Genomic DNA, 12,324 nt, shown 5'->3' with positions numbered 1-12,324 from the left:
CAAACGGACACAACACTTGTTCACTTCACTGTTTGTTGAATCAAAATGGGTCAACCTACAAACTGGATTCATGACCCTCCACACCTGGGTTGGAAATGGGTTAGACACTGTACAAAAACCTTTATACTTTCACTTTCATTTGACTTGTTTTCCAACTACATATCTGACCATTCAAGTAAAAGAGTAATTTCACCTGAATTACTGTTTCCTTATTCGGTACCCTGAGATGTATTTAACCATGCAAGAGGTTTTATTAGATTTGTGAGAATTACCAAACATCCAACTAAAATATTTCTGTGGTGGTTTATAGTTTTGTGAATTAAAAAGCTAGAACTGTATGCAGCAGTTAAATCACAGCTTTTTACCAAAAAGTGGTGGCTGTGTGTGGAAAAAGAAGACTGAACCAAAACAGTAGTGGGACAATACACCAAAACAATGTGCTGAAAAATGCAAAAAACGCTTGGTAAATTGCAATGTCTGGCCATAATCTATGGTTTTATCACTACAAACAGATTCTCTCACATTATATGTAGTTATTGGACGTATTGTTAATATATAAGTGTCAATCATTGCTACTTTAAAGGCAAGCGTGGTAAGATCTCATACATTTTCAGGTAATAATAATTTTTTTTTAAAACACAAAATACATGTGTCAAATTAGGGCAGCCCCATAAATAATCGACCTAATAGTCAATGAGTAAAGTGTTAGCTGACCAACATCAGTCAAAAACAAAACAAACAAAAGCCTCAGAAATCGGAAACTGCACATTGTCAGAGACGTTACAAAGATTGACAGAAACATTCGTTACTGGTCAAGCCTTTCCCTTTAAGAAAAGTGTGACGTTGGTGGTTAAACTACTGTAATCAGCCATAAAATGTCTAGAAAGGCCAAAATTTTAGTATACTTGTTATCCAAATGTTGTGTAACGTGTTTGCTGTGCCAGTAAAGTGAATATAGGTTCAGTTCATACAACATTACAACACTATGCCTCTCCTGTCACTGCAGAGTTGGTTCAGGCATTAAAGGCTAGTTACCAGCCAGGCAAGAGTAAAGACACTTGGCCAGAAACCAGAGGTCTCCCTCCTACGGCTAAGAGCTGTGATTTTGGAAAGACAACATACCAGGCCTTGCATTTTTGACTTTCCAAATTACGTGCATCTTCGACCTTCTCTTCCCCCCTTTGTTTCTGTCTCTACCAAACATGCACAAACAAACACACACACACACACACACACACACACACACACACACACACACACACACACACACACACACACACACACACACACACACACACACACACACACACACACACACACACACACACACACACACACACACACACACACACACACACGGAGGGAGCAGGTCCTCTTATGCAGGTCCTCTTATTCTCTGGCTTTTAATAATGTTGTTTCGTCAATAACATATTCAGTTTCCTTGCTTCAGACAGATTCTGAATCATTACTGCTTTTGCCGTTACCATTGTTGTTGACAGGCGGCTCGCTTTGTGCGTGTGCTTTTAAAAGTTCTATTTTAAAGGCTCATTGTTGCAGTTTTCTATCTCTGTAATGTAGCATAGTGTTAACAGTGTTACTAAGAACATTATTCGTTAGCCCTGGAACTTAAATAATTATCTGAGTTACCAAAAATATATATTTAAACAATTAAATTAACATTGGTTGGAACTGACCGCTACCACTAGGAGAGTTTTTAGTCAGGAGCCGCCATTGGTGAAACACAGGTTGAAGTTTCTTCAGACTGCCATCATATACGGATATCCAGCATGAAATCAGTATTAGTTCCTCCTCCCTCCAGACATTTCTGGCTCCATTGACAATAAATGCATTATGATTTGTTAAGCAGCTGGGGAAACTAAAGAGAAAGCTGTCAAGTGGTACAGTAAAAGCCGAGAAGCATTTACAGTATGTAAGGCTCAGCATAACATTATTAGACATTCTTCTAAAGGCAGGGATCAAGGTAGTCTTTATGTTCTCTTTTTCGCATTCACAAATAGCAACTCTGCTGGCATCCACAATTTCTGTGACACTGGTCGAGGACAAGCTGCAGGTATATTGGAGTTGTTTTGTTGTAGTTTTTTTTTTTTTGCCTTTTACTTCTGAAAACATGCAGATATCACGGGTGGAGAAACAGTCATAATTGAGAACCATGACAGCCCAGATGGTGCTTTTCCTTTTTCTTCCTCTTCAACTTATTTTGTAGAATTAATTATTGGAGGAAGATTAGTGTCTGTAAGCATCCCTTATGTCACAATAAAAAAATTAAAAAAAAAACACATTTATCATTAAGATGAATATTAAAAGCATCACAGATTTCCTGTGAAGATTTTTTTTTTTTAAATCACATCACAGCCGGTCCAGTACAAATAGTGGTTCTCAAACCAACATATTTTTCTGCTTACTATACCTAATATTACATTTAAAATGCTGAAGAAAAAAATAGAGACAAGAAAGAGTGAAAAAAAAGAAAAAGGAGTACAGTAAGTAAGTTATGGGTTGGACCTACCATTGTTGCCGAAGTCCAGCGAGTACTTGACCACGTGGTAGTTATTCCACACATACAGCAGGTTGTCTCTGGGGTTGTAATCCACTGCAGCTATGTACTGGTAGGAATTAGGGAATGGTATGTTAACTGTCATCTCCTTGCCCTTATCAGTGCTGTACATGTAGTCAATCTTGTTCCCTGTCCCTTCGTTGTCATCATCTTCATAGACGGTTTTGACAACATAAAGAACTCCACAGATCATGAAGGCGTTGGAGGCAGAGCGTTTGTCGTAGGTGGTGTCCCAGGAGCCTTCAATCCGCAGGGTGTAGGGGTTTAGCTGGCTCACCACGATGCGCCCGTTATTCTGCTCTGTTGCATAGATCACCCACAGTCCATTCTCATCCACTGCTAGGTCAATGTCCGACTTGCCCCCCCAGCGGTACGGTGAGGTATCGTGGTAGTTGGCATTGGCGATGATTGCCTCCCCACTCTTGATGCGTGTGCGTAGGTCAAACTTTACAATGTTGCGGGTGCGCTCCTTGTTAAAGAACAGCGCGCCGTCATAGACGACAAAACCAGTCCCATCCACGCGATGCGGCAGTTTGTATGTGGTGGTGGGACGGCCTGCGATGAAGTCCTCCTTTGAGGAATACTCTGTCAGTGTATCTGTGCGGTAGGGTGTCCATGGCATGTAGTAGATCTTGTCAGAGGCCTGCAGCGGGTCTTTGCACCACGCACCAGACTGGTGGTCGGACTCAAAGAGGTGTTCACTTTGGTATACTCCCCGCAGAATGCCAGGGCACAGAAATACTGAGGAACAAATGACAACATTTTCACATTAAAAACGTTTTTGCGTTTTTCTGTTCAGAGTTGCAGGCAGTGCCTGTGAAAGGTTTGCTTCTTTTCATAAATGCTTATAAATAATGTAACATTGTGTTTTAACTTAACTTTAACCACCAGTGAATGACGATGACATGATAAGCTTACTATATTGTGATTTGGATGTTGTACAGCCCCTGTCATTCTTAAGCACAGCAACAGCATGCCTTCTATTCAACAGATAATACCCTGCTCTCACAGCTCAGAGATGAAGAGAAAATGGCACATTTTGTTCTACTTCCACCCTTTTCCTCTATTTCCATTTCTCCCTCCCTCCCCAGCTCCTCATTAGTCTCACAGCTCTTTCTTCCTTTCTCTCCCTTTCTATTTCTGTCAAGAACAGCCAACTGTAGGACTGAACACATCTTTTATCGTCTGCTGTTTTTGCAGTTGTTACAATAATTCTTTTCCCACTCCGTGCTCAGTATTCCCATCTTGGAATACCGCGGTCATGTTTTACGAGAGATGTGGGAGATGTAATAAATTCTCGGAAGCCAGTGCGACCAGAGTCATAGGAACCTTTGTAATTTAGCTGGAATGTTGTCACATACGCACACATCCGCACAGCAGATACACACATACGTGCCAGATGTGCACTCTGGTTTTCCCATTCTTCTCAAAGGCTGGGAATATTGATTGTATTTTCATTTGCTATTCAAAGCACTGGCATTACTTTCATATCACAGGAAAGCATTTGAAATATTAAATGTCAACGTAATTCTTTGTTCATTGGCTCATCATATAAATGTGCTCGACCCATGGAGAGTTTGTTAAGTGACATTCTACACAATACAATGGAATAATATGGGCCTGGAGTGTGTCTAATGAGAACCAGTGTTTCCAAATTGCCTCTATATGCTGAGATCAAGCCGTCTTAATATAGCAGCAGTGACTTTGAAAGAGATGTCATGTTGCCACAAGGTAAAAAAAAACGCTTCAGGCTCCAGCATCAAAAAGTGACACCCCATCCCAGATTCTGAGCGTGTGTGAATGTGGGCGTGCTTGCTTCACAGACTTACCTTTTTGTTCTACTTCTGCATGAGCCATAGGCAAAATATTTGAAGGAAAAAAAAAAGAGAGAACAAGAGAGAGAAAGAAAGAGATAGAGACAAGAGACAAAAATAGATTAATGATGCAATAATAAGGAAATCATGATAATACAATCTCCGATCTCCATAATCGTCCTCATATTTCATTCTAACCTTGTGAGAGTGCCAGGATGCTCTCCATGTGTGATTGGTAATAACATTACATAAGCGTCTGAGGAGACCGCGCCGCAATGGGCGATCTAGCTGACAGCATTGCATCTCACATATGTTGCGCACGCACATATGGGGGAACAGAGACAAACATGTGATGCAGGCAGAAAAAGAGGGAGAGGAGACACTCAGAGCAAACACACAGGACCATGAGACAACGTGCACAAACACACATAGCCATCGTGTCCATGGTGGTCCTACCACTAGTCCAGGACAAAAGACAGCAACACAAAATAACCTGAGATAATGAGCTCTTTAATGTATGCTAATAGCAACAGAGCAATGAAAACCAGAAAATTGATTTGATTACTGGGATTGCATTTCAGAGGACCAGCCAAAACTGTCACATTAAAATGCCTTCTGATGCACAGTGGGTGAGTTAATGCTATGTGTGTGTCATGTAATCTGTGTGACTCTGTGTATGAGTGCGCAAGCATCTGTGTGTGGAGGAGGGAGCATACCGAATGCACTGGTTTGCTTCAACCCCAAACACCAATTCCCTGTCTATTATATTCAAAGCGCTATCCTTAGAGCTTTAGCAGAGGGTTGTTCATGTCGCACTGCAATGAAATGTGCACACTTGCTCGAAACCTCTTAAACATATGAATTTCATTCCACCTCGGTCCCTGGGGGACTGAGTGGAATGTGAACACGGCAGAAACCTAATCCTGCAGGCAGTGCCCTTGTGTCTTTCAAGACCGTTAGAGACCTGCTGAATGGAACTAGTCCCCTGAGATGGCAGGAGAGCGTGTAGAAGAGAAGAGAAGAGAAGAGAAGAGAAGAGAAGAGAAGAGAAGAGAAGAGAAGAGAAGAGAAGAGAAGAGAAGAGAAGAGAAGAGAAGAGAAGAGTAGAGAAGAGAAGAGAAGAGAAGAGAAGAGAAGAGAAGAGAAGAAGGAGAAGAGAAGAGAAGAGAAGAGAAGAGAAGAAGAGAAGAGAAGAGAGAAGAGAAGAGAAGAGAAGAGAAGAGAAGAGGAGAGAGAAGAGAAGAGGAGAGGAGAGGAGGAGAGAGAGGAGAGGAGAGGAGAGGAGAGGAGAGGAGAGGAGAGGAGAGGCTTGAGTTCTTGAAGACATTTTTTTTTAAGAACTTTCAGACAGCACATACTTATATATAGAACAAGTGCACTTCCTATTGCGCAGCGCATAAATGAATTCTTTAACACATTAAAGCCAAAACTCATCAACAACCCTGAGATATGCATAAACACATGTGACACACAGAAACACACACTCACATACCTCCCCCCCCCCCACACACACACACAAGCAACCATCAAATCCAAGGCTCATGAAAAATGCATGGTAACTGGTGCGGCTTAGGACAACTCCCGATAAATAACCAATCTCTGGAAGAAGATCATGTTAAACCTAAAACAAGTGTGTATATGCATGTGTGCACCAGCGCTTATGTCAGTGTGCTGTTACAAGTTAAGATATAAAATGGTTCACCACAAGGAAGCCATTCCCTTGTGAGGAAAGCCGGGAAAGAAAGCAGATAGTCTGTCTACGCAGAGAGGTGTGTGCGATGGAACAACATATATCAATGTACTAAAAACACACACACACACACACACACACACACACACACACACACACACACACACACACACACACACACACACACACACACACACACACACACACACACACACACACACACACACACACACACACACACACAATACAATACAATACAAAGAGACACGTTGTGGTTGAGAAGATGGGCATTAATGACACCAAACAACAAGGCCTTCTTATTACCTGAAGCTCTCATACATTAAAGAAAAAACATGTGGAGTTCAAGGTTGCCAGCAAATAATAGATTTCAAATGAAAAAGTGTGATGGCAACAAGTACACTAAATGTCACACAAATGTCATTGGATTTATACTGCTCCTCATTCTTTCACTCGATTAATGGGCGTCTCTGTTGGTGAGCTCATTGCAAGATTTTATTTTAGGTGGGCTTTAATCTCCATGACAAGGAGAAGAAATGAAAAGTTTTTTCATAAATCACAATCATTCATTTTTCAGAGCACAGGATTTGACAGCTTGAATATAGGTTTAAAAGGCATTTGTTGAAACCTCAAGGTATTGTCAAGGGTACAGCTCAAGCATGCGGGATGATGTCAGAGATGAGGAGTCTTTTGTGCTACTGCTAATTCAGCCGCTGAGCGTGGTGAAAAAAAGAAGGAAAAAAAATATGGACAATGACAACTTTCTAGAAAATGTCCTTGTTTTCATGAAAACGTCAACAAGAAAGCATCTCTCAATCTCTTCCTCAGTGTTATTCGTAATTGAATTCTGCGCAGGTAGAGGCATGTTTTTATCAGTCCAGTATCTTTGACTGATCATTTGCAAAAGCACTTAAAAGCACTACTGAATAGTTATCTATGCAGCTACAGAAAGGAAAAAAAAACAAAAAAAAACATTTCAGCTCATTTATTCCTATCAAGGCTTTGAATGAATATTAGAAAACAATAGCAGAAGAATAATACTGACAGCAATGCTCTGTTGTGAAGATGTGTCGCCTGTCTACTTGCACATTTATTGAAAACCATCTAATTATCCATTAACAGCTGCAGCAGAATCTTCTCAGTTTTTTATTTAAATTTGTAATCACATGAACAGCTTTTACACTGGATCTTGAATGCCTTCTCAGTTTTTTTTTCCCCATTCTATTTCTATTTCTCTCTCACACACACACACACACACACACACACACACACACACACACACACACACACACACACACACACACACACACACACACACACACACACACACACACACACACACACACACACACACACACATACAGAAACAGTGTTAACCTGACTGCGCTCCGGTGTAAAGATAATTAGCATTTTTATTGAAAACGTATGGTTTATTAATAAGGTATCCGTCGAGGAGGAAAGACCGTGTGTGCTCACCAGTGTGTAATGTGTGTGTGTGCATGTGCGTGCGTGCGTGCATGTACGTGTGTGTGTGTGTGTGTGTGTGTGTGTGTGTGTGTGTGTGTGTGTGTGTGTGTGTGTGTGTGTGTGTGTGTGTGTGTGTGTGTGTGGGCGTGGGCACGCTCGCGTGCAAGTTTCTGCAGACAACGGGTGGCGACAGCAGCCTTACCACTATTATCTCTGATCTCTAATCAGCTCAGCTGGCTACAGCTCAAGGTCATTTATGGACACAGACGTTTTCTTCTTTCTTTCTCCATTATTCTATTCTTTTCCTCCTGTCCTCTCATCCTCACCTGACAGTCTGTTTCATTATATCGCCCTGTGCTTTTCCCCTCGGTTATTCTCTCTTTTTCCTCCTCTGTATCTTTATCGCTCCCCCCCACCCCAAACCAAGCCTTGTCCACCTCTCACACACACAGTGTCTTTTATCAGTTAATTCATTCTTTCTGTTCCTCGTCTGCTGGCCTCGTCTAACCTATTTCTCTCTATCTCTGTCTCAGCTGTCGCTCTGCCGTCTCTCCTTCTGTGTCTTTGGTTCCTTTCCCATCTTCCCTTGCTCTCTCTGGAAAACACAAAAATGCCTGCATATGTGCCCACACAAACACACACATACTGTACATGCACATACAGACACACACACACACACACACACACACACACACACACACACACACACACACACACACACACACACACACACACACACACACACACACACACACACACACACACACACACACACACACACACACACACACACACACACACACACACACACACACACACACACACACACACACACACACACACACACACACACACACAAACAGAGCTTCTCATGTCATCGTGATGAAGTTGTTCCAAGGGTCCAATCTGACAGAAGTCTTTAATTGGACAGACAAGAAGGTGATTTTATCTTTTAATTAGCTTTCCTACTGAGCCAAGTTCTATTGTCTAAAATAGACTGCATGGGTATTGCATAACATATCACTGGCTTTTCTGATTAATACACTAAATGTGGTAGTAGGCTAATTGCTTCATAACAGCAGCTGGGATAACCAGGGTATACTGCATGAAGATGAGGAAACGGATAGACACAATCCCAAGTGTTCCTTCCTGTTTTTAATGGATGAACATGAGTGAAACAATACGTATCATATATCTTTTTCTGCAGAATGTAGCATATTTTGTTGAGATTAAATCCATCCATGTAGGTGAGAAGTACTTTGTGCAGCAGTGCTCTAATGTATGGATATTTATAGTCCACCTGCAGTGCAATGAGCAAGTATACACAGGTGGCTAATTACTGCCAAAGCTAGCTGGCTAGTTTGGCACATGACTGCCACACACTCATACCACAGAGAGCCAGAGAGAGAAAGAGGCAGCATTTGATTGTAGCTTTGGAAAACCGCCAAAAACCTGCAGTGCAGTGAGGAGAGATGAAGAGTTGCGAAGGTAGCTCAAGCCAAAAAAATCCAAAAAAAAAAAATAATTAAAAAAAGGACGGTAGCTGGAGGAGCAAAATTTCACTGAAAACTGAACCGTACATAATTTAATTACCTGTTTTACAACCCACTTTGAGAATTGTTTACAATATCTATGTAGAGGGAAGCATGCCAATTCTACTTGAACGGCAGCCGCTCAGGAAAAGTACCTCTGCAGTGTAAAGTTGTGTCTCTTTGGAGCTCGGCTCATTTTCTCTCCATGCAGTCAATTTGTGATTAGCAACACTTGGCCTCAGAGGTGATTGCTGCAGGTCAGGTGTTTACGCTCTACAAACAGTGCTACCAGTGTGCTTAATGTCGAGGGAGACCTACTTGAGTTATAGATGTCCCTTGATGTTACAGTCATTTGAGAGCACTAAAGCCAGCTCTGCCTTCACATGTAAATGCAATAATTTATCAGCGGCAGCTTGTTTTCATTTTTGAAACACGACAGTTTGAGTACACTGTCATATATTTCAGAAAACAAGCCTCCTTTATTGATCGATCTTGATTTATGGCAACATTTTGGAGATATTTCAGCACTTAATGTCTTCCAAAATGCATCTTTCACAACAATGCCACTGACAGCATTGATTTGCTTTATCAAGCAGGCCGTTGTGATTGTTGACGGCTGAATCTCCAGCCTGAATGCCACCGAGCAGGAATACCTTCTTCAGACATTATTACGCCTTTCCAAAATAAGTAATTTGATAAATATTTGAAGAATCCAATATGAGGGTTGTCTATAGGGTCGTAACACGTACAACTGGATCTACTCTCAGACAAAACAATTCAAAGTGTTGGGTCACAGTACCCAAGGACTTATTTTACCTTCATACAACATTTTTCTCTGTAACATTGTGAAACATTTCTCATGGCTAAACGCACCCGCAGGAGCCAGGTAGTTTATCACAGCGCTACCTGATCCAGCCTGAACAATTCAGTCAGTACACACAAGATGTTAATGTACTGTCAAAAGCTCCCTCTCTCTCTCTCTCTCTCTCTCTCTCTCTCTCTCTCTGTCCAATACTCTCTCTCTTTCAGTGCATCATCTCCCTCACTATGTCCCTCCCTCTGTTAGCTGAGCTCTCTGATGACTTTGGTTTCAGATGCTGCCTATTTTTGCGGGGAGAAATGTTACCCTGACTGACCTGTTGTTCATCAGATCAGCACGCAGTCATCTCCCTTTGCGCTCAGTTATTCCTCATCTACGTTTCTTTACAGTGACAAATCTATGACATTAGTAGTGCCATGTTTTCAAGCAGGCCCGCAGTTTCGAAGATAAAGACTGAACATGCAGAAAAGTCTCAAATGAATCAGACGAGAGTCAAAACATACACGGACTCTTTTTCGATGCCTGGATGTGTGTGCAGAGTGAGTGAGTGAGTGAGTGAGTGAGTGTGAGTGTGTGTGTGTGTGTGTGTGCGTGTGTGTGTGTGTGTGTGTGTGTGTGTGTGTGTGTGTGTGTGTGTGTGTGTGTGTGTGTGTGTGTGTGTGTGTGTGTGTGTGTGTGTGTGTGTGTGTGTGTGTGTGTGTGTGTGTGTGTGTGTGTGCTTGGTGGGGCATTAAGCAGGTATCAGGTTGTGTTTCCATCTGCTCCAGAGAGGGCTCTGATAGTCCTATTATTTAATCTGCTGGTCATTCTAGACGCCAGGCAAGAGCCGTTTAGCCAGACATAATTGAATGCTTCAGTGTGGGAGATCACCTTGGCCGTCTGTATGGACAGTGGTGCCAAGGCTGGAGACTATGTTAGACAAAGACTTTGATACCTGCAGGAGGAACTAAGCACAAAAACTGAAGTTTAAAATCTTTGTTTCTTTCTTCTTGAAGGTAGATGAGACGTTTGAATGCTGTGACTCATAAAACTGATGAAGATCATTTTACTTCAAATGTCTCAGAAACTAATAAGGCTCACTGTGACTCAGTATTTTTGGCCAGTTAGATATATAAACATGAATAAATGCAATTTTAGAAATTAACTTTTTTTTTGCCTGTAAATATGCAGAAAATAAATTTTCCAAATCCAATTTTGCATGTTCTCCTGTCTTTTATGACTGAGAGTCATGCCACCACAGCGATGAGACATACAGAATCGGATGCAAACAAAAATAGACACACATTCAACATCCACATTACTTCTTCACTCTAAATGTGAATTTATGAGAACTTTACAAAGGACACCATGTTCCAAAAATCATGAAATATTTTGTATTAAAATAAATGTAATTGTCATACATTTTTGCATTGAAGTTATGTTTGTAAACTGCTACATGTGTAGTGGGTCAACTAGTCACTTCAGTGCCAGTATTTCTTACTTGTTGAGTAATGCGTCCTTTCTCAGTGTATTTGAAGTGTACCCTGTAATTTTGACAAATAGCTTTTTGTATTTTCTTACGTTAAAAAAAAAAAAAAAGTTTCATCTGCTTTTTTATCTTCTGGTGTGGTTCTCCACCTTGACATGTGTCAAAAATAAAATTTACCTGCCAGGTGAACAAAATAAATCCTATTACCTGTTGTGATAGAAAAGTATTAGTGAGAGAGGCAGCTTTGGGGGAATAATAGGAGATTTAGCTTTTTCATAAAACAGCCACAGAAGTTGCATTTTACCTTAGCCTTTGGACAAACACCACATTCCCTGTCATCTGGAACGTGGTGTAAAATAAACATCAAGGACAAAAAGATGTCTTTAATCCGTTAAGTCTCCACGCAGATGCCTTACCCATTTATTATGCAGTGAGCTGTAACCTAGATTTAGGGGGAAACTGTGCCGGTTTAAAAAATAAAAAATAAAAAAGTTTTGCAGTTGTTGGGATATTTTGTTAACGTGTCCCATGAATATTTCACTCCAGTGACTACAACCTCCCAGACTGTTACTACCTGGTCAAAGGTCATATCACCATCTGCCACAATTTTAGGCTATCTTTCGTTTTCTTCCTCAGACTTCCCCAGGGAGTGATTTCATCAAAACGTCCCCCAAAAACGTACTCTGGCATCACATTACCGCAGTTCATTTTGGATTCCAAGGGCATATACAGTAGGTATAGTTAAGACCGTATGAAAAACTGCAGTCGTTTCATGGGAAAACTTTTTAGCAAACATTGATGAGAAGTTCAAATTAGATTATATTAAAGGCTGTCAGTATTTTTGACACATTTCATTCACATTTGCCATACTGTAGTGTGGATGTATGTGGATGAGTACAATTACTTTTTTACAATTTCATTGCCAGTTTTACTTTTATAA

General features: G+C 41.0%; 1 protein-coding gene across 10 annotated transcripts in view; it reads right to left on the bottom strand.

Moving 5' to 3' along the window:
* Positions 1–12,324, bottom strand: part of adgrl3.1 (adhesion G protein-coupled receptor L3.1) — a 125,765-nt gene that overhangs the window by 56,549 nt on the left and 56,892 nt on the right. For all 10 annotated transcript variants that reach the window (XM_069697415.1, XM_069697417.1, XM_069697416.1 and 7 more), the window contains exons 6-7: positions 4,405–4,419; positions 2,528–3,316 (exon numbers count right to left, since the gene is read on the bottom strand). In XM_069697415.1, the coding sequence (XP_069553516.1) occupies positions 2,528–3,316; positions 4,405–4,419 (804 nt within the window). The remainder of the gene's footprint in view (positions 1–2,527; positions 3,317–4,404; positions 4,420–12,324) is intronic.

The sequence above is a fragment of the Brachyistius frenatus genome, unplaced genomic scaffold (assembly GCF_029030835.1).
Source record: "Brachyistius frenatus isolate BFR_SWC_R1_liver_20210118 unplaced genomic scaffold, ASM2903083v1 Contig_23, whole genome shotgun sequence".
Classification (NCBI taxonomy): Eukaryota; Metazoa; Chordata; class Actinopteri; family Embiotocidae; genus Brachyistius; species Brachyistius frenatus.
Note: the sequence above shows the minus strand (reverse complement) of the source record. Positions and strands in the feature narration are given on the sequence as shown.